This window comes from Alternaria ethzedia (genome assembly GCF_023757985.1).
Source record: "Alternaria ethzedia strain BMP 0044 chromosome Unknown scaffold_4, whole genome shotgun sequence".
Classification (NCBI taxonomy): Eukaryota; Fungi; Ascomycota; class Dothideomycetes; order Pleosporales; family Pleosporaceae; genus Alternaria; species Alternaria ethzedia.
In genome coordinates this window covers 646,372-667,759 of record NW_026056197.1, presented here as the reverse complement: position 1 = coordinate 667,759, position 21,388 = coordinate 646,372, and the positions used below count along the sequence as shown (strand labels likewise).

The 21,388-nt window shown below is 52.2% G+C and overlaps 5 protein-coding genes across 5 annotated transcripts; 2 read left to right on the top strand and 3 right to left on the bottom strand.

Moving 5' to 3' along the window:
- Positions 1-4,968: 4,968 nt before the first annotated feature.
- Positions 4,969-6,732, bottom strand: J4E87_002356 (uncharacterized protein; the record flags this gene model as incomplete). Its single annotated transcript, XM_049373993.1, has 3 exons — positions 4,969-6,152; positions 6,202-6,372; positions 6,420-6,732. The coding sequence occupies 3 exons, from the start codon at positions 6,730-6,732 to the stop codon at positions 4,969-4,971; spliced, it is 1,668 nt and encodes a 555-aa protein (XP_049236133.1).
- Positions 6,733-7,523: 791 nt separating this feature from the next.
- J4E87_002355 (uncharacterized protein) lies at positions 7,524-10,524 on the bottom strand (the record flags this gene model as incomplete). Its single annotated transcript, XM_049373992.1, has 4 exons — positions 7,524-9,157; positions 9,206-9,292; positions 9,342-9,692; positions 9,741-10,524. The coding sequence occupies 4 exons, from the start codon at positions 10,522-10,524 to the stop codon at positions 7,524-7,526; spliced, it is 2,856 nt and encodes a 951-aa protein (XP_049236132.1).
- Positions 10,525-10,774: 250 nt separating this feature from the next.
- Positions 10,775-12,336, top strand: J4E87_002354 (uncharacterized protein; the record flags this gene model as incomplete). Its single annotated transcript, XM_049373991.1, has 4 exons — positions 10,775-10,833; positions 10,886-10,990; positions 11,122-12,081; positions 12,144-12,336. The coding sequence occupies 4 exons, from the start codon at positions 10,775-10,777 to the stop codon at positions 12,334-12,336; spliced, it is 1,317 nt and encodes a 438-aa protein (XP_049236131.1).
- A 209-nt stretch (positions 12,337-12,545) lies between these two features.
- On the bottom strand, positions 12,546-13,455 carry J4E87_002353 (uncharacterized protein; the record flags this gene model as incomplete). The annotated part of the gene is given in 2 exon segments (XM_049373990.1): positions 12,546-13,428; positions 13,448-13,455. The coding sequence occupies 2 exon segments, from the start codon at positions 13,453-13,455 to the stop codon at positions 12,546-12,548; spliced, it is 891 nt and encodes a 296-aa protein (XP_049236130.1).
- A 5,514-nt stretch (positions 13,456-18,969) lies between these two features.
- On the top strand, positions 18,970-20,680 carry J4E87_002352 (uncharacterized protein; the record flags this gene model as incomplete). Its single annotated transcript, XM_049373989.1, has 5 exons — positions 18,970-19,045; positions 19,091-19,183; positions 19,235-19,389; positions 19,439-19,827; positions 19,879-20,680. The coding sequence occupies 5 exons, from the start codon at positions 18,970-18,972 to the stop codon at positions 20,678-20,680; spliced, it is 1,515 nt and encodes a 504-aa protein (XP_049236129.1).
- Positions 20,681-21,388: the final 708 nt, after the last annotated feature.

Below are 21,388 nucleotides of genomic sequence, written 5' to 3'. Positions count from 1 at the left end.
CGATAGAGTCTCCTGAGGAAGACGGGCTGGGCCAAGACGGCTGTTCCTCGTCGACCGTGGACAAAGGCTCAGATGCAGGCACGAGCTGAGTAGCAAGTGTCAGCCGTGGAAAGCGACGTTGGTGGTGAGACAGATTGCCGGAATACAGCCCAAACGGTAGACACTTTTGGCGCACAGCTGACTGGCTTTGAAGATTGGGCTGTGGAGGTGCTAGTGGTTGGCCAATGCCTGATGTAAAATCAGTCCAGAATTTGCTCGGACAATGGTCCTCTCGTAGCGATAGCCGAGATTTGTGGCCTTGATCTTCTAGATTGAGACCGCTGTGTTCCTTCAGCTCAGCTGAGTCGAAATCCTCATCATCGGGGATGTCTCGGTGAATCACCGGACGCGGTCGGTCTTCTTGCATCGATAATAATTGGTTCAAAGCGGTATATGCGACGCATTTGTGCGTTTCAGCATCGACATATGCTATTTCAGAGTACCGAGGTGGTGACAAACCTGATTGGTCGTTTGTCTCCGATGTCTCTGAGACATTGTCGCTGTCACACACATCTGAGACATCGTCCAAAGTAGGTGAGTACAGCAGCGGGCCGCATGCGACAAAGGCGTCCATATCTGGTGAAGAGGTGAAGGAAGTGTCTAAAAGGACCGGTGGTTGTTTCGTGATGTTCCCAAAGTCATCTTCCACGTCGAACATGCCCACATCAACTAGCTCGTCTATGAGCTCAAAAATGTCTTTTGCCGTGGGATACCTCGACGATAGACTGAAGTCATCGTACTTGTCAGCGAGAACGAAATCTTCTCCTGGCACACGACGAGTACCTCTCTTGTTGTCCAAACAGGTACACTCGCCATCATGGCAATCGCCAAGGAAGCAAGCAGTTGCGCGATAGAGGTCTTCGATATCGCGGTCGTATTCGACAGTTAAAGAGCAGGTGGTGATGTTACGAAGAGAATCCCGTCCCGGAAGGAACGAATGACTAGTAGCATATCGGAGGACGGGGTCGTGCTCGAGTTGCCAACGCTCCTGTGTAGCTGCATCTCCCTCCGTAGCCGACAGGGATGGGTGTGTCAAAGACCGGCCTGGACGGCTACATGGAAGCTCAGGCATGGTATATTGATCTTCGCGAAAGATCGGGGAAGTGTTGAAGTCGGAGGCTACTGATACATGATCGTGTGATTCATGCACTGCCAGGGACGGTTGAAGTTTTAGATCATTGGTATCGAGAAGATCTGGAGTTAGCAAACGTTGTTGATGATGTATCAGCGGATACGTCGCTATCTCAGGCAAAGAGCCAGTAGTAAACATACTGCGGTTGGCTAGATCTTCGTCGCTGGCATATGGAGTCTCTGCATCGAAGAGCAGCTCCACATACGCAGGAGCCCTGCAATAAGAAGCGCAGGCCGGCTGCTTGTCTTCTTTGACTGGCTCCAATGTAGCGATGGTCGACATTGTCCGGGTCTTTGCTATCGATGATGGCTCATTGACTCCTCCTGTAACGAAATCGAAGGAATCAATGCGCTTCAGCAGAGTCGTTGTAGACTGTTCGGTTGCTCCAGATTCCCACTGCTCGGCCAAGACTTCGTCGGCGTCAGTAACTTCTGCAAGGACATCCAGGTAGTCATTTCCATTTTCTGTCTCCTCTATAACAGATGCAGAGGTATATTGACGCAAAGGTGTAAGTGACTCAAAGGTCGAAGGCAATTCAAATTCTTCAAACCGAGGAGGAGTTAACCGTCTACCAGAGGCGCTTGCATGTCGAGGCGCAGCCGAAGAACTCATGGTATTGAGTTTGGCTTATGTATTAGGATGTCGACGCGTAACTAAATTCGAGATCCTGCTTTCACTGATCACCGGAATCAGTTGCAGGATGGTAATCTGGGCGCAAGGGTGCTGATGGCGTCCAGAGGCTGAGCAGACTTCCGAGTCTCAGAGTGATAAAGGACTAGACGAAGACATAGGAGGATCACGTATACTTCCATTGAGCATGTAAGTTGTGTAGTCTTCACAAAATGCATTGTGTGAAATATCAGGGTTGTTGTTATTAGTACCACAGCATTGTTCTGCGACACTCTTGAGCTATCTTGAGGCGGACGACAAATTGACGTCTAGATACAAGCAAATCAAGGATGCTTCTATGCGCAATGGATAACCATGCACGAAAACTCGCCTTGAGGGTCGCCTTTCGGCCCTCCATATCCGCAGTGCCAACCTTTATATAGAAGCTCTCGGCAAAGACAATAACACGAACGAGCGCATCGAGCCGCTCCTTCAAACTGTCTCCAGCGGGGCTCGTGAACATCTTGACAGGTAGCAGAATAGATACGGTAGTGCCAGTGTTCCCTTTCACATCCTGAGACAGCTTCCGGTTCGAGACAGCCACAGTCGCACACCGCTCAACAACGCGGTGCAAGGTATTTACACGCCAGCGCAGTTGAAGTGCAATACGAGGCTGGAGCCAAACGTATAGCTTGGAAAGTCTTCCTACACTGACGCGTCGCGGTAACTTCTTAGCGAGTCTCCACCAATTCGATACCAGGTGTTGATGAGTTAGGCTTGGCTTTACGCGCCCGGTGTTGTAAGACCTCTCATTTTTGCCAATAGCTTGAGGCTCCAAGTTCACATCTCCGGGCTTCTTCTTCAGCCGCAGAAAAGGCTTTGTAATTCTTCCTTTTCTCTTGTCTGAGTGTGTGTTTTTCCCATTCTTTCATCACCTGCAACGTCGCTACGACAAGTGCCGGGTCCACAGTCGTCTGACGTATGTAGACAGATTCATCAGGAGCATAACCTCCGCTTAAATCGACATGTCCATCCCAGAAGCAGTGATCTGCCACGATGCCACCATACAGCGGATCGGGATTGTTCCCTATCGCGGCGAAGAGCGCATGTCTCAGCGTGTCGTAGCGTGAACCGTGGATCGAGGAAACCTTGGTGCTTGTAACCCACATATATGCGCGTCCGTCTGGACCGATGAAGCGCAGTGAGTCGTAGTTGAGCGCATGCACATAAGTTGTCAGAATGGATCTTGCGTTTGGGCCACCTTGGAGTAAGACTTCCGACTTTCGTAGATTGGTCCTGGGGTCCAGCTTCAGTTCGTAAGACCATGCGGTCTGCTGTGATTTCGGTACCTTCTTTCCTGACTCTGTCGGCTCCTCGGGGCATGTCATTGTCCACGAGAATTTGGGACTACGGAAGCTACCAGTCGTGCTTTTGAATTTGAATGTAAACGCCGGTGGAACAGGATTACGCGAATGTTCAGAGGGGCGTATTGTTCTCCATGCACACGACTCTGGCGTGTCCAGCCAGCTGGACCCGGATGACCGTTTGCTTTCCTGATAAGCATGCAGTGTAGAAACAACGGGTGGAAGGTTCCATTGAGGCGGATACGGTGCTTGGCGGTACTGCTCGAGATACCCGGGCAACGACATTGATTCTAGTGCGACTGATGGGCGTTTTATGGGTTGTTGTAGTCGCTCCATGGGCTGCTGATCCAGCAAGACTGGAATTGGTAAATCCTCAAGCGGTGACTCGAAGTCTTTATCCGGATGCTGCCCTACAACCACTTCCGGTAAGGTGCTGAACAGATTTGGATCTCGCGCTTGTTCGAACGATCCAGGACTCCATGGTTCAGCGGCCGCTCCGACACTTCTCGAGTGAGGTCGAAGCGATTGTGCAGAGTGTTGATGCGCTAGAGGTAGAGGCGCAAGCTGGGTGGTCACTGGTGCCATGTTTACTGGTCTCTGGTCGACAAAGGATGAAACGCTTTTTGAATGTAATCGCAAAGCCTGCGCAGATCGCTGATGATGCAGGAGTGGTGACAGACGCTGGGAGCTGGGCGGCATCATACTGGCAGGGCGTTCCTGTTGGCTTACTGCACTAAGCGATCTCTTTCGAACCCCTTCCACCTCCAAATGCTGCATCCTATGCGCGAGCAGCTCGTCTTGCTTTAATTGCTCCTCAGACGTCGTAGTTGGAGGGGCTGGAGGCAAGGGCGCTGGCAGCTCTGCGATGAAAGGCGCTGGCGCATCTTCGCTGTAGTGTGGTTGAATATATGACCCTGGCGCAGGCGCATAGTGTCCATAGTATGAGTGGTTGGGCGAAGAGGCCTGCGAGTATCGGTTGTATGGGTACACTGGCTGTTGCGGCGGCGACTGCTGTTGCCGATGTGTCTCCCAGCCCTGCCATTGGGGATTAGGAATCGGCGACGACATGGTATTTCCTGCTAAGCTGACGTCTTGGGATGGGCAGCGCAGTAGGAGTAGGGCTGACGTCTTCAAGTATAGGAAGATCTGCAAGATTTCGCCCCATCCCAAAACATGTTAATCAACACGGGGCGTTGTTGTACAGTACGCGCTATGCGCAACGCGCATTACCCCAGAAAACGGGAACCTTCGGGGAAGATCTCAATGAGGACGATCAACAGAAGCGGAACATGTCTTGGTAAGAAGCAGACTACGCGAAGTTTGTGAGGCGAGCGTAAAGGACGAGCGTGTGAAGGAGCGGGTGCCTGTTGACTGCAGCCGCGGGCTGCTGGGCGCCTGAAACAACGCCTCAAGCCATGCTGACTGCGGCTGGCTATACTTGAGGCCTCCCTCATCTACTGTAACGATGAAGCAACACGACACAACCATTGGGAGTTTCCTGCATCCACTGCGTTATTGGGTAGCGTGGGACAAGTGCGATTGTGGGTACGCGTAGGTTGCGTGTGCCTTATGTTCGGGTCTAAGCGTACCAGGCTCCAAAACTGCGAAGCTGAACAATTCGTCTCGCATCAGACACCCGCAAAAGAGCAACATTGTATCAAACATATTGGAACATACGGGTATAGACACACATCACCTTGCACACAGTCTACCAAGAAGAGCATAGCAGAATGTAAGCGGCGGGCGGCAAGCGTCACGGTTTCAGTCATCTCAGTGGCGGGAGCGAGCTACACGGATAGTTACTCTATTAAAGATCGAAGCACTTCACTTCGTCTTGGAGATGCTAACAACATTTCGCAATGTACCGAAAGGCAGCACGTCTGCTATCCTCTTCTTACTGGCGAACAGCATGACCAATCTGTCCAACCCACAACCCCAACCACCTGTGGGAGGCATACCCCACTCCAGCGCCTCGAGATAACTTTCGTCAATCGCGCCTTCACCCTCGGGGTGGAACTCACGCTGCTGCATGAACTTGCGACGCTGTTCAAACGGAGAATTTTCCTCTTCGTATGCGTTGACGTATTCGCGGCCATGGATAAACATTTCCACGCGAGATGCAACGCGTTGTCCAGTAGCCTCGTCAAGATACGACTTTGAGAGTGGAGAGAGCGCTTCAGGGTGCTGAGTGATGAAAGTAGGGTTCTTGCAGAGCGGCTCGATGTATATCTCAGCAAGAGTGTCGAGAAGACGTGGAAGTGTGGGGTTGGGCGGAACGGTGAGTTCAAGGTCGTCAAATAGCTGAAGCAGCTCCTTGGAAGCGTTCGGTGATAATAGATCAGGCAGCTTACGACTGCAGGCTTGCTCGATGGTGGGTATGAAGGGAAGCTGAGCGAAGGGCTGTGCGAAGTCGATATCTTCCGGCGCCTCTAGGGTAGGGAAGTACGTCGGCCTCAGCGACTCGATCGCGGTATGGAGTCCGTGTACCAGTTGCTCCGTCCTGGCGACGACAGTGGGTAGGGTCGCGCCAACTTCGTAGAACTCGCAAGTGGAGAACTCTGGGTTGTGCGTGTTGTCGACACCCTCGTTTCGGAAGGCGCGTCCGATCTCGAAGATCTTGTCTTGCCCCCCAACAATTAACCGCTTGAGGTTGAGCTCAGGTGCTATCCTAAGCCGTACAGGGGTGTTGGACACTTCATTTGCGACAGTCTCGAAGGGTCGCGCAATGGCACCTCCAGCGTTGACGTCGAACATGGGAGTCTCCACTTCCAGAAACCCACTTTGTATAAAGTATGTGCGCACGTAGTCGTAGATCAGCGCTCGCAATCGAAGGACATCGCCAGGCTCGTCGCTCGTAAGCGCGTGGATGTGCGGTCGTCGGGCAAGTGTCTCGGCATCGTCAATCCTCTCTGGGAGGTGGTGAAGGCATGGTGCGAGGATTTGAGGTACATCAAGAGCAAGGACAGAGAGCTGTCCAGTAGATGTCTTCATAGGGTTGCCTTTGATAGCTATGCGGAATCAGAGTCTGATCTGAAGCTAAATAATTTATCTACTTACACACCCAATCGCCAATTCTGGCGACTTTCTTGAAACTCTTGAAGTTCTCATCTAAGCCGTCTTGCGGCGTGAGCTTCTTGAGCTCCACCATGACTTGCAGTCGCTGGGTGTCGCGTTCAATGTCGAGGAACATCAACTTGGAGCCGAGCAGCCGCACGGAGCGCACCCTTCCTGACATTGTCAGAACCAGAATGGTGCTCATGGGTGGTGCACCCTACCAAACACAGACACGAGGTCCTCCTTCGTCTCCTGGATGCCATCGTACTTGGCGTTGAAGTCGCGTATCGACAAGTTTTGAGCATCCGCAGAGTGAACCAACCTGGGGTGGTAGTCGCCCAACGGCTTTACCTTGCCCAAGTGCTCCAGGCGCTTCTGCTTCTCTACGTCATGCGGGCCTGTGTATGCATCGGCGGCTAGGCTCTGAGCAAAGCGCCGCTGAATAGCGAGGTACGCTCGAGCATGTTCCGGTTTAACGGAGCGACTAGCCTGGTGAAGGTATGGGCGGAGAAAGCTGAGGACTGGGCGGCTCATGGTTCCTTTGTCTTGTTAGCTACAAGTCGCTGACAATGCTTTGTAATAAGTTGCGATAGAGGGTGGTTCAGTAAAGGGTATGGTGAAGTCAACCGCCCGAAGGCGTCATTCGCAACGGTTCTAAGGTTGTTTTGGATCATCATAGGAAAGGGGGTGTATAAATTGAGAGCGCTGAACGTACCTTTCTCTGGAACATGCCTGTCATGGCATGCAATGACAAGCAGTGAAGAAGATTTGGGTGAGAGAACTTCACAGCTCGGACACCACCCAGCGCCCGGAGTCTAGCCGTTAAGCGAGCATAAAGCCTCTCTAAAGCGTCTGTGTTTTGTCACGTGATCTTTAGCGTGCCAAGTGCTGCTGTCTATTTATTCTGTTCGGTTCCCTATGGTAATCCTGCATACTTACCTTCTTGCGATTACCCAGCTCAAAGATTGGGTTAATCTGAGCGCCTGGTCTGCATTGCACAACGCGGTACTGGGCTCTCACGAGCTTCCTTCGGGAATCTCGGCGGGGCAATTTTTGCTGGTCACACATCTGTGTTGCTTTTTCATTGATGACATTGCTCTATGCAGTGTCTTGAGGAAGAAGAATTTTACATCACTTTGATGGATACATTGTATTCTATCGCGTTGAGTCGACAGTTCCCAAGCCGATGTATCTTTCTACCCAACGTATATTTATCGTTCGGTCACCGTGCAGTCTGGCCAAATTTTTGAATTTTCCAGGTATCACCTCGTCGGTCGCTCAGAGTCGCAGTTCACAGCTAGTATTCGACCAACTTTACATACGCGCTAATAATTCATCAGTTCACCCGCCAACCTCCTCTGATACTTCTCAATCACCTCCTGGCAACGAACCACCACGCCAGCAGCCAACACGCGCACCCTCTCGTCCTCCTCGCTCCCCGCTCCTAGACCCTCGAATACCATCCTTACCCAGGCCTGCGTCTCCATAAGCTCCTTGCCTTGCTCCGTAGCCACTCGCTCCTTATTCTCGTTGGTCTCCAACAACATCAGAAAGCCGAATAAAACCGCGTTCAGGATATTCTTATCCTTGCTCGCCAGCCCGCGCACCGACAGTAGCAGATCCCAATACTCGCGCGTCATCTGCGGCAACGCGAGCGTGTTCGGGCCCGACGCGTTGAGCAACAACGACAGAGTCTGCAGAAATGGTGGGAGAAGGTGAGTAGACGCATATATCGAGTCGTTGTTCGCGCGAATCTGCAGCCACCAACGACCCGTGAGGGGGAAGAAGAAGTTATCTGCCACAATCTGCGCAAGCGCGTTGGGTATTGGCTTGTGTCGCTTCTTCTCAACTTCCATGCGCGAAGAGAAAGTTCGGACTTTGAGTATGTTCGGGCCGCTGAGCTGATCGGCTGCTTGACTAGCCATAGGCGATAGCATCTCACGCACCATGCTGCTTGAGATCTTGGCTACTGTGGGTGCCTTGTTATCCTCGGCGTACATTTCGTGGAGGTGTGGCGGAAGCTGCTTGCTAGGGAAGTCAGGCTTTGCAGGCACCAAATCGTCGGTCGATGTGTCCTTCATGCCCGCCAACTCACGCGCTCCCAGGCCGAGAGTCGTGAGCATGGCGATGCGTTGCTGTAGACTGTAGTCACCGGAGAAGAAAGATCGAGCGAACCATTGTGCCATCTGCGCTGGCTTCGCGAGAAGAACAGCAATCAAGGCTTGTTGCCGTTGCTGCGCGAAACCTTCAAGCTCCGAGTTGTCTTGCAATCCCGTAAGCAAAGTGGCTAGTTCTTCGAGATGATCGATGACTTCAGTTCCAAAGTTCGCTTTTCGGCGAATCAATGATGCTGCTGTGGCTAAAGCGAGTTCGTGGCGATCGTAGTTTTCTTGATCACGCAGCCCTGCTATCAGGTCTCGGATGTAGACCGGCGCGGTGGGCTTGTTACGGTTTATAGCCGTTGCATCATCTGTATCGTCTTCTGGGTCGGAGTCTGGCTTCTCGTACACCATCAGGTCTGCGTCTTCGTCTTCGGAATCAGACAGGACCTCTATGACCCTTGGGCCTTGTATCTCGGTAATACCGGAAGCTTTGGATACCTTGGGAGGCGGCTTGGGCTTCGACTGAACTCTCTTCGTGCTCGCCACAGTATCCTGTTTAGTGGCAAGATTCGTGACTTCTCCAATCTTATCGTCGACCTCAGTAAGGCGTTGATACCAGCTTGCTTCTTCTGCCTCGCTACCCTCCAACTCCAACTTAAGTTGAAGTTCAGGGTTGTCCACCATCTTCGAGATAGCAACACCAACTGCGATGCCTAGAAATCGGGCCCTTGTAGATGCCGCTCCTATGCGATTTGACATGCCATTGACGTGATGGGTTGACTTTGCCATCATGGTGAGGAACATGGGCTGGGAACGCTTTACATAGCCACTGCATATGGCTAAGGTCTGAGAAAGCGCTAGAGTATATTAGTGAGGTATAGCGATACAGTGCAAATACGCAATACCTTCTTGTTGCAGCACAGGTGTGTGCCTGACGTATACTGAATCGCCAAACATCTTTATGAGACCCTCCAGAAGAGTATATAGCTTGTCTAGATATCGTCAGTCTTGATTATCCATGGGCGTATGATAGTCACGGACACTCGTCTTTGGCCAAAGCGGCCAGAACACTCCGCCTGGCTGATAGAGAGTCGTCAAGCGCAGGAACCGTTGACCGCGTAAGTGATATCACGAGCTGCTCTTTTAGGACGTCGTTATCCTTGATGAGCATGTGAAACAGAGCGGCGGCAGATGCTATGGTGACAGAGGTTGCAACGGGGGCGTCGTCTTTACTAATAGTTTCCGTACCAAAATACTTCTTGGCCACGAATGCAACTATAGCGTTGAGATACTTCCGTTGCTCGAACGTTTTCATCTGGGACAAAAGATCGGTCAGGCGCGCAATGGCCCCGCTACCTATCAATGTCGGAACAAGGGCGCTCATGATATCATCTGTATCGTCAGTATGTAGCAACAGACCTCGACAGAGTTTTGACGTACCAGTGTAACCCAATCCTAGCGATTTCGAACATAACTCAACAATGGCGGCAAGATACTCCTCGTTATTTGAGTTGCGCTCGAGCGAGACGGCGATATTGCGTCCCAACCACGCTGCATACTGCTTGCCATCCGCGACCCAGTTTGCGTCTTGGTGGGCCTCATCACTCTTCTTGAGCACATCTTCGGCCTCCGCTGCCATTGATAGTAATCGACCGGAAGCGACCTGCGTGATGTACTCTCTCCAGATAAGTTTTCTTTGTATTGGGGTTTTCCCAAACGCTAAAACGTCTTGCAACACGAGATGGGATGTTTCGTCGCGGCTTAACACCAGACTTAAGACTTGGAGAGCATCCGCAATGTGCTCAGCTGTGTTTCTCGCTTCGCCAGGTGCCTTCTTTTGGTGACTATCTGCAACTAGCGAACGAAGTCTCGTGTTAAGATGTCCAAGACATGTTGGGTTTCGGAGTATCTTCTCGAGCTTTGAAACTTCGTCGGCGTCCTTGATAGTTCTCCAGTAGTTCGGAATGGTGTCGTTGATGAGTTGATGCGCGATGCTTGCGTTGAGTGGTTCTGGTAGTATGAGGCTGAACCCTTCTGTGGTAAGATAGCTCAAAACGGCATTGACGGTGTTGCGGCTGGGTTGGCTCTTGAGTGCCTCAAGCGCTGATTCTGTCGAGTTGATGGAAACTACATCTTCTTGTATGCTCAAGCTCTTGACTTCCTGAATGAGAGGTTCTTCCTTTTTGACTTTCCTGGTGGATACGGCCGTGAGAAAGTCGGCCATGGCGTTTAGAAAAGGTATCCAGGCGTGTATACCCACACCAATCCAACGGAAACGCGAGTCGTTGTTCCTGCTCTATTCGTGATCAATGCGAAAGGCAGACGCTCAGTGGACCTTACCCAATCGGTGTTTCCTTCCCCATGCGAGGGCCCACAGACTAGCGCCTTGGCAGACCGTCTACGCTCTGATGCTTACAACCACCGTTTGCTGCCCTTGACTCTGCCAACAGTCGTTCTCCACACATTTCTACAGGATGGCTGTCAGCATCGATAACATGAGTGCGGCATCGACAAGCAGCCCGCGAGCGAGATGGTAAGCTGGATAATGAGAAAGGTCAGAGCTCTTGACTGATAGCACGCAATAGGAAGTACCTGGACAACTTCCTTACTCGCAAGGGCCCGTTCACAGATGATGAAGCTTTCATGGCCGGCGAACAAGTTATCGAGTATCTGAGTAATCTCAAAGTTCTGTAAGAATATTACTTTTCCGAAGCACAGGGTGTCATAGCTAACCATTTGCAGCGTCATGTACGTTTATACCAATACTCGATGATAATGCACGACCGCCCCTCATGTCGCATCTTTACTAATTATCGTTTAGCGGAGCTGGTGGTCTAGGTTGCGAAATCCTCAAGAATCTTGCCCTATCCGGATTCAAAGACATTCACGTTATCGATATGGACACCATTGACGTCAGCAACCTGAACCGACAGTTCCTATTCCGCGCCTCGGATGTGGGAAAATACAAGGCCGAAACAGCTGCTGCTTTCGTCGAGAAGCGTGTAAGGGGCGTCAAGATCACTCCCTACTGTGGCAAAATCCAGGACAAGGACGAAAGCTACTACATGCAATTCGGTCTCATCGTATGCGGTCTGGATTCTATAGAAGCGAGACGATGGATCAACGCAACTTTGGTGGGGATGGTGGATGAGAATGACCCGGATTCGATGAAGCCGTTAATCGACGGAGGAACAGAGGGTTTCAAGGGCCAAGCACGTGTCATCTTCCCAACCATGACCTCATGCATCGAGTGCCAACTGGATATGCACGCTCCTCGCGCGGCAGTCCCTCTTTGCACACTTGCTACTATTCCACGTCAACCACAACATTGTATCGAGTGGGCGCATATCATCGCCTGGGACGAGGAGCGCAAAGATATAACTCTCGACACCGACGACCCGGAGCACATCACCTGGCTGTTCAACAAGGCTTCCGCTCGTGCCAAGGAGTTCAACATCGAAGGTGTTACCTACAGCATGACGCAAGGTGTCGTTAAGAACATTATTCCGGCCATCGCGAGTACGAACGCCATAGTAGCAGCCAGTTGCTGCAACGAAGCGTTCAAGGTGGCGACCAACACCGCTCCCTTCATGGGTTTCCCGGGCACGGACAACTACATGATGTATACTGGTGATGACTCGGTATACACGTATACCTTCGAGCACCAAAAGAAAGATGACTGTCCCGTCTGTGGCGCTGGTAACATTGCTCGTCCTCTTCAAGTTCTTCCCGGTATCACGCTGCAGGAGTTCATTGAGGGACTGGCAGAGCGACCAGAAGCGTATGTACCCCAATCCTGATCTCACATCCCCAACTCTGTCTACAGTATACTGACCTACCCAGTCAACTCAAGAAGCCTTCCATTCGTACAGGCGAGAAGTCACTCTACATGCAGCTCGCAGGTCTCGAAGAACAGACCCGACCCAATCTAGAGAAGAAGATGGTCGACCTGGTGGAAGAGGGAGAGGAGCTGCTCATCACGGATAGAAGCTTCCCCACCCAGTTCAAGTACAAGGTCGTATGGGCATCCAAGTAGGTATCGGGGCTCAGTCGCATTGAGCTACCTGATAGGGGGAGGCCGGTGGAATGATCCTGCGGGACACATCGCGCCCGTCAGAGCAACGTAAATATGCTGCACAACATGTAAATCGATGCCATGCAAGGGAAATGGCAATCGCACGGTATGCTATCATGTGTCTTTGGTGTCCGTAAGTGTACAGCTACAACACAGATATCCATGGCCCTTTATTGTACAGCCGCCTGCTTCTTCTCTGCACCGCTGACCTCGACTGGTCCTTCCTCCTCAAGTATCTCCTGCCCAAACGGCTCCGCATCCCCATCAAGCACCCTGCGAACCTTGAGCGTTGCCTCGGCTCCAAACATGCCCACAACGCCAATCCTCCTCTCCAAAGGTCCCCAAATCTTGACTGGTGGCGCCTCACCCTTGAACAGCTCCCGTCCAGCGTATATCAGCTCGTTGGCCGCAAAACTGCCCTTGGCGTACTTGGGCTCATAAGCCACGCGATCCCACTCCTTCCTTTGCAGGCGCAGGAGCTGCTGCTTCATGCTATCCGAGACCGTATCGCCAAGCCTGATATCCGCGAGCTTAGTGCCCATCCTTTCGTCGCCGCCGGCTTTCCTCTCGCGCTTCTTGGGGCCTCCTCCGCTGCCCTTGTTACCTGCCGCACCAGCGCGACCTTTTCCACCTGGTCCTGGTCTACCGCCTTCGCGGCCACGTAGATTGGGCCCACGGAGGTTGGGTCCTCGTGGACCACCAGGCCCGCGAGCAGGGCCATCAACCTTTTCGCGGGTTATACGCAGGGTAGAGGGGGCGCGGACCATCTGGCCCTGGGGAGGGGTGGAGCCGCGGGTCGTCGTTGGGCGCGCTGTGTTGCGGGCGAAGCGGGGGTTCGCGTCTGGCTGCGCATCGGCGGGGGCATTGCTTTCGGGGATGAAGCCATCTTTGTTGGTTTGAGGAGAAGGCGAGCCCGGACTTCGTCGTGCCGTTTGGCCGCTGGGGAAAGAGCCTCGTGCGAGTGCGCCGGGCTGGATGCGGCGATTTTGGAGCGAGGTGATTTGCTTGAGCGCCGTCGCTTGCCGGGCTTTACGGGTATTTGGTGCTGAATATCTATCAGCATTGACTTGACAGGGCCATTGAGCGTTTTCAAGGCGTACGGTGGGCTGGAGATGCTGCGTCGCTGGGTTGCTCTTCCAGTCTCTTCGCGGTGCTGTGGAGTGCCCTCGCTGAGCACTTGGGCAGAGTTGATACGTCCGCTGCTAATGAGCGCCGTAAGGCACCCATTGAAGGGCACATGTGTCGCTGGGCCATGCTGTGTGGATGGCTGCATTCGGCACCGTCACTCCAAACTCCAAAAGTTCAAGATCGCGATGTCTTGGCAGACAGGGATCTTGCCCGCTGGGCCTCCGCACCACGTGCTCCGCTCTCACTCCGCCGACAAAGGGCGCAGTGACAGTTCCGCGACACATTCATCGTACTCCAGTCATCTCGTCTCAAAAGAGCTAAGCTTTGTTTTGAAAGCACGTTCTTCGTGTCGCGTGCGCGTGACTGTAACTCCAATTCAACCACACCCTCGACCCTTTCATCGCAACTCATCTACACCACCTGCAGCCCGACTCTTCGGTCGCCACTCTTTTGGGCTCCTTTACACAAACTGTAGTCATTCTTTAAACATACTGTTGCATCCCACCTCAACTGCAGTCTGCCTCAACGCCGCATCACTTAAAACCGGGATAACATCAACAACAAACACACATCACTACTTCCATCAGCCTCTACTTCAAACACAGTCTTCTATACAGACCTGTTCTGTGCTACTTTCAGCGCATCCGCATATCTTTCCACGTTCTCAATCCACAACCCAACATCATCGCTATGCTCCGACGCACACCCACCACCATCACCCTCACCCAGGCGGACATTGAGCAGTGGGAAGCTAGTCGCCAACGCAAACTCCACGAGGCTCAGCAGAAGCTCGAAGCTGAGATCGCTGCGAATGAATCCAATGCCGTATACAAACCCAAGGAGTCCAAGCAGAAGTCTACCAAGGACCGTATCATGGGTGGGACTGGAAAGGGCTACTGAAGAACCCTGCCCGCTCCATCTAACGACCATTGACGTCTCCACGAGTCATCTTACTGCTTTATCCTCGGCTTTTGGTTCTTTGCGACACTTTAAAATGCAGCGTGTTCGCATCCGATCTGTTTGCGAGTAGCGACTCTTCTGGCTTCATCTTGTATCAACAAAAATTTGGAATTTCTCCGTGGCGCGTTTTGGCAAACATTTACGGCTTTGCTCTACGGCCATCGGTTGGTATGCTGGAATTTCCTGGAAGCGACTGTAACGTGTACCTACTCACACGTAGCAGGCTATTCACGCATGTCCGAGTCATTGTGACAAAAATCTGGGGAACTGGAGAAATGTTAGGCTATGTATGAGTCAGAGAACTGTTCTTTTTGTATCCATGTATGTACCTGATAAACGAGGTGTTGGGTTTCGCACTATAGTCGATGTAAAGAAGACCAAAAAGCTATAAAGTGTCGTTTGCCTTCTGGCAGTTTGTAGGGGTCAGAGGGAGCTGAATGTACACAAAATTCCTTACTTTTCGTATCTGTTGATACAGATAGATGTAACGTTTCTTGTCCAATTTTGCCAATTTTGCCAGTGCAGAGTGACAGTGACAGTAACCATGTGGTTGGCATTACTCAAGGTCGTTGTACTCGATAAATGGCGGACGATCATACGCCAGCCACATCACAGTACCAAATTGCTTTTCTTCTGAGAGAAACCTCCGAATGAACCAATGACATTCTCCAGCGTCAACGTTACCAATCGCATCAACGAAGCGTGCCGTCCCGGGACGTCGAGACCCTTCCGGTGGGCCACGACTTGCTTTTGCGGCAACACGGGCGGTCACTTTTGCACACCGATCTTCCCTCACATCATTACGTGTCAACGGATTGGCTTGCAATCCTGGTGAACGTCCCGTGTGTGCGCTCACCCAAGCACTCGGTAACGTTGGTAAATGGGGCGAAGGATCTGACGCCAGCAGCGCTTTACGTACGAGAGTCTCGGGTAGACCTCTACTCCTCGCCACTGCTGAATTCATTTCCAGTCCCGATAGCTGAATGCCAGATGATTATGTCCCCAAGACCATTATGTAGTTGTCAAGCAATAGTATACATTCATTATAACCACATCGCAAGCATAAGCGAAGGCAATGCGGCTCGTGGCTCGAAGTCCCAGCATCCCCGTCCGGACATCGACCCCAAAACGACAGCCACGCCCGTTAACAAACGCCATACCCGCCACCACATCGAGGGTTGCATTGGAAGACGGCTTCTTGGTCCAAGTTCGAGACCCTTGGAAAGAGTCGTAATGTGGAGGGAGAAGCGGGATGACCTACATTTCACTCATAGATATAGCTAGTATGTCGATGGATTGCTTTCTTCCTAGGTATAAAAGATCGCATATGGCGATAAGGCTTGACGGGTTCATCGACGCGAGCTTATAGGGCTGGAGGTAATGCATAGTTAACATGGGTTCGTGCGTCGCTTCGAGGTATGGCGTACTTATGGCGAGCTGATCGTATTATCGAGATGAGATATCGACGGCTCAATGCCGTCTTGTTCCTGGGTCATAGTGGTCGCCTGTTGATATGCCTTTTCCGGAACACCTCATACAAGAGAAAAGCTGAACACCCTGGAGCCTACATCAGGATAAAAACATGCAAAGTAGGTAGCGGTACGTCAACGTAGGCTCCAGGGTGTTCAGGTTTTCCCTTGTATGAGGTGGGAAGGTTATCACAATTGTGTGCGGACATCGATAATGCCTAACGGATGCCAATCATATTTTATCCTTTGCATGCTGGCATCGAGTGCTTGGAAACACGGCTGGTAAGGCTGCCGCTCTCAGGGTACGTTCCTTGGTTCATGCGGAGAACGATTACTCCGCCTGCCGAGTGATTCTGAGACATCAGCCGCAGGCCTGGCAGGCCGTGATACGAGTATCAGAGCACGCAGTTCAAGGGCGTCTTGTTATGTAACCTACCGAAGTGTAGACGTGTAGTCACAATATGTCCAGGCCCGAGACACATGTACTGATCTGACTACGGGCCGACTACTCTCAGAAGCTTCGAAGGATTGTGACGTTCTAGTTCGGACCAGCTCCCCAATCGCGATGGTTTACCGCCTCTACACATACTGACCCACAAACGAGGCGTTCTTCGGGTTCTATTTGGGTCGCAAGTACTTGCTCGTGCAGGCTCCGGATGGTGTGAAGTGATTGTAGCGTCTCTTAGCGTTCTGCAGAACCATGGGATGCGTAGCTCGTGGTAGATCAGACGTGGCAAGCCAGGTCCTTGGGTTATACGAGACAGAGTAGTCTGAACCAGGCAGTTGGTGACTTCGGGCGACGACGGTCTCCTTGCAGGGCAGAAGGCTAATGATTAGTATGCTGGGATAGATACTTCTACGCGGGTTTCGTGAGCCTAGGCACATGTAGAGTGGCGGAACCAAGACGACCGAACCGTTTGAACTTGCTCCAGCTCCTCCCTTCCCCACGAATCCAAACGGCACGACAGCGGCTCGGGTTCATCTTGCCTTCCAAGCGGTGGTTCGTGATTACGGGTCAACATGTACCAAGAAGAAGTCTGCTGAAATGTCCGCCAATCAGAGTTTTGTGCGTCTCCAGTCTGAACGATGCCTAAGAAGGCGACGGGGCTTCTGCAGGCACAGTGCAGGGCTAATGCGCGTTCTCCGTCTCGCTACCTCAGACGGACCACACTGTTTCTGAGGCATAGCGCCCTTCCCACAAGCCAGTTGAAAAAGCCAGAAATCATCGCGCGATGAGGGTGCATCAAGAGCAGGTCACTGCGAGAGAATGCTATACTTGAGACATCCATAGATGGTTTGGGAACGAGTTGGGATGGTCGGTTCGTGCGTCATACCTAGACAGGGTCAGGACACGTGCCGACCTGCCACCCGTGGACAGACCTCATCCAACGTTCGGACAACACAAACTCGTGTCCACAAGCAAGTCAGCGGCGCAGCATCACAATGACGAAGCCTGTCCTAATCGAGTCAGTATCGTGACCCGATCAAAACAACGAGAAGTTTTTACGCGTCGGCACGCGTTTGTTGGGGAACCCCACCAAGCGGCGCTAACGCGGGAAAGAGTGCTCGAAACCGCCGGACGTTGCAGAGCTGACTACGCCACCCAGTGCTCACCGGAGCCTGGTTGGTGCAGCTTACGATCGAGGCTCTCAACGCAGGTGTCAGACCGGAGATTTATGGGACAGTTTGTGCCTCCCGCGTTTTTTTTGCTTACTCCAACCGGCAGAGCAGGCACAGGCAAGCTGAACGGTTCACAGTCCCACAGCAGGAGACCTCGATCGATGGCCACTCTTCATGATGACCAAGTGGATCGAGGGCAGTTGGGCTTCCCGCCACCGGACGTCAGTGATGAACCGCTAGGGATTGTGAACGATGACCCGGGACCACTTGTAGCGAGCTATTGATTTCCTCAACGGTTCTCGGAGGGTCGTTGCCGATAGTCAATTGGACGCGCCAGACAGTTCTGTACGAGAAGGCTCGCGATAGCATCAGTGCTGGGCGTTCAGTCAGCAGCAATCTCGCAGATCCGTGGTGGCTGGAAAGCCAATCCTGCAGGCAGCCTGTCGAGTCTCGACTCCATCGCAACACCACCAGAACCGAAGATTTGGGCCTCTCCACAAAAGGATCCTGTTGGAAGGGGTGATTTTTAATCTCAACCTCTGCGAGCTACTACGCCGCAAAGATCTTTGCTAGACGCCCGTGGATGCCGTCTTGGATGCTGTCGCGCTTCGGTGTGGGAAGCCCTTTGTCCATTGTCGCGAATCACGATGCACGAGCTGGGAAAAGACATGCGAGCTGACCGTGCTGCCTTCGGCTCCTTCGAGCCAGTGTCCTTGCGCATGCGAGCCCTGTTCCTGAACCCAACCGTAATCCATGTCTGCAGACCCGCCCTCTGCTACGAATCCTAGCCGTCCTCGCATGTCTTGGCCACTAAGCTTCTGGGGGTGAGGCCGCGCTAAACCAGGGGAGAAGTGTACCTGCAGGGGTGAAGATGGTCCGTTCCCTTTTGGATCGCCGCACCCACTTGACCTACCCCCAGGCCGCCCAACCAGGAGCCACATTCAAGACCAGGCCGTCTTCCTGCATCACTGCGGCTTCGCTCTCATGCCGTGACGGCTTTTCTTACTTCTGCCAAAACGTCCCGTCGTTCTTTTTGCATCTGCTCGGCCCTACGCGCCCTTAATCCGACCAAAACCTTATTCACTCTTTAGACTCTCCGCGTTCGAGCTAACGGCAACCAACTCACTCCACAATCGTTTCGTTTTCTCATCTGCGACATCCGTTCCGCCTGACACTGCCTATACTGTCACCAGTTTCATCTACACGGCATTGTCTTCCAAGAAGCCATCCTATACCAGCCCACGTCCGCGCTTGACTGAAGCTCAGAGACAGTCTTGCCGGTAGGGTCCACGTACTGCCTATAACCCTGTTACATCGCACTTCGGACAAGAGTGGGGATCACCGCTGGAAGGACTCTCATGCTGCATATTAACTGAACGCTTCGGTTCGTTTGGTGAGAAGAGTAAGAAAATTCGACATGGCCAACACCACACTGTTGCGGGGACAATGCCCGCCGCCTTTCTATGATGTGTCGAAATTTGGATTCGACGGCTGTAAGTGGTCTAATTTGGATTTTATACAGTTGCTGACATTAATAGTTCTTGCTGGAAGGTTTTGTGCGCCAGTCACACCAGGCAGTGAAATTATCTGCTGCTTGCCCTGTCCTCTGACAGACTTCCTGTACCCAGAAAGTAGGTACCTGGAAAGCCCACATCGAGATTCACGTTCCTAATCTTTTCTAGGTTTCAATACCGCCTATCGCGCAGCTGAAGCGCTCAATGTGGCTGGTCTCATCTGTCTGGTCATCCTGCTCATCACTTACTTGGTCTTGCCGGCCGAAAAGACTCGTCGACATTATCTCAGCTATTGTCTCATCATAGCCGCAATTCTCATGGCAGTAAGTCTGAACTCAGCCTACCCAGCCTGTATCTGCTGATCGACTTTAGCTTGGCTTCGTAATACCCTTTGGTGCTCAACCAGAGCAGTGCTACGATGAGATCACCCCAAACGATATGTACTCAAGTCTGACGTGTGCTTTCTCCGGTGCTTTCCTCATCTCTGGAGGTATGTCGATGGCAGTTTGGATCTTCATTCGCGCTCTCTCGATGCATCTTCAGATCTGCTGGGACGTCACGCCGGGACAGAAGTTCTTCTACTGGGCGCAAGGTCTGGGTTGGTCAGTCGCGGCCACTTTCTTCACCATCACTATCACCATCACTGGAGTCTCGTTCAGATTCGGTGACGTCTGCCACGTCAATGCCGAGCACTCAATGAAGGACTTTTGGGGTCCCTTGTTGGCCATTGCAGGTGCAGCTATGGTTATTCAGGTCGCAACGTAAGTCACCTAGGAGAGACAATGAGACGACATTGCTAACACCGTTATCAGATTCGTATACTGTATCAAGGTGTACCTTCAGAACATGTTCAGCGACGACAAGACCGAAACACAAAGCAGCGCTGGTCTCCCCTCTTACACGACCAGCATACGGAACCGATCTGCACGAGCTGTTTACCGGCGTGTTCGCAAAGTGCTATACCTGCAGTGGCGTGGCATAACGATCGTGGTCTTCATCCTCGTGGACGTCATCTTCTTCTCTATCGTTTTCATCTGGCTGAACTCCGTAACATCGCACGCTACTGAGGACCTCGACAAATTCCTTCCGTATGTCTTTTGTCTGGTAACACACGCCGACGAAGGCCCAGAGCCATGTTATGCACTCGGCCAATCTCTCGCTGTCGACCAATCTACAGTGACAGCAATCTTGATGATGCTGTCCATTGCCGGTCTTCAAGTGTTCTTCCTGCTTAGCCGATGGAGCATGGTGGTCGGCTGGCGAGATTTGATTAGAAGCAAGTTCAGTAAGAACCGCGAATTCGTATCCTTGGACGCCAGGAATCCCCAGGAAGATGTACGCCATTTCGAAATGAAGAACTTCGAGCCGAAATCGACAGCAGATGCATACTATGGTACTCCTGGACTTGCTAGCTACGCTATGGGAAACGAGCGATCGGACACCCCGGATCATTTCCACAAAGAGACTCAGCGCGACTATAAGAGCCCGACACTCAGCTTTTCGACTCCAAGACCCCAATCACGGGCGGCTACCCATGTCGACTGGGATCCTAGATCATCCATGGCAAGAGGAGGACTCGGACTGCATCCTCCAGACTACGAATCTAAGATCTGAGCATGAATACAACAATTTTCCTTCGCTACACTCCATCACATCACATAAGTGCTGAATCTGGGATGATCATGCTATGGGTATGAAATCAACCGTCTGATTTACCCGTCACTACACGCGAGCCGAATCGAGGTTCCCAGTTCAGCGGGTTGCAGTCGCGAGACTAGCACACTTGGCCATGCACCAGCATATGGCCATGGGTCGCGACAGAGAATACGCGGTCTTTGCGCAAGACCATGATACGGATCAGCCTCAACGCAGCCATTCTCATGTCAATGAGTGACGCCATTCCCTTTTTGTCTCTGAACTATATGTCAGACCACTAGCTTGGCATCTCTGACTAGGTGTACTGCTGATATAGAGTTCAAAGACCTCCTCACAGACTCTATCGCTGATTCATCGCCAAAGGCGAACGAGGGGTTGGGCATCATTACACCCGCCTCAGTACACGTCGCCTTGTATGAAAGAATACATGGGTGTGTATGCAGATGACAGTCTGTCACTGCAACAGCAACAGTCTTGTCGCCTGGCTAAGGCCGTGGTAGTTCCTTTCTCCGGGTCGTTTCTTACTGTATTCTTACACATCTGTTCGTTGCACGGAATGGAACTCGGTGCAACTCATCATTCCCTGTATCATCATTGCAGGCGATCTTCTCGCCCTTGTACGGAGTCGATCATTCGCATGTACCGGATTCAGCATCGCACGAAGCC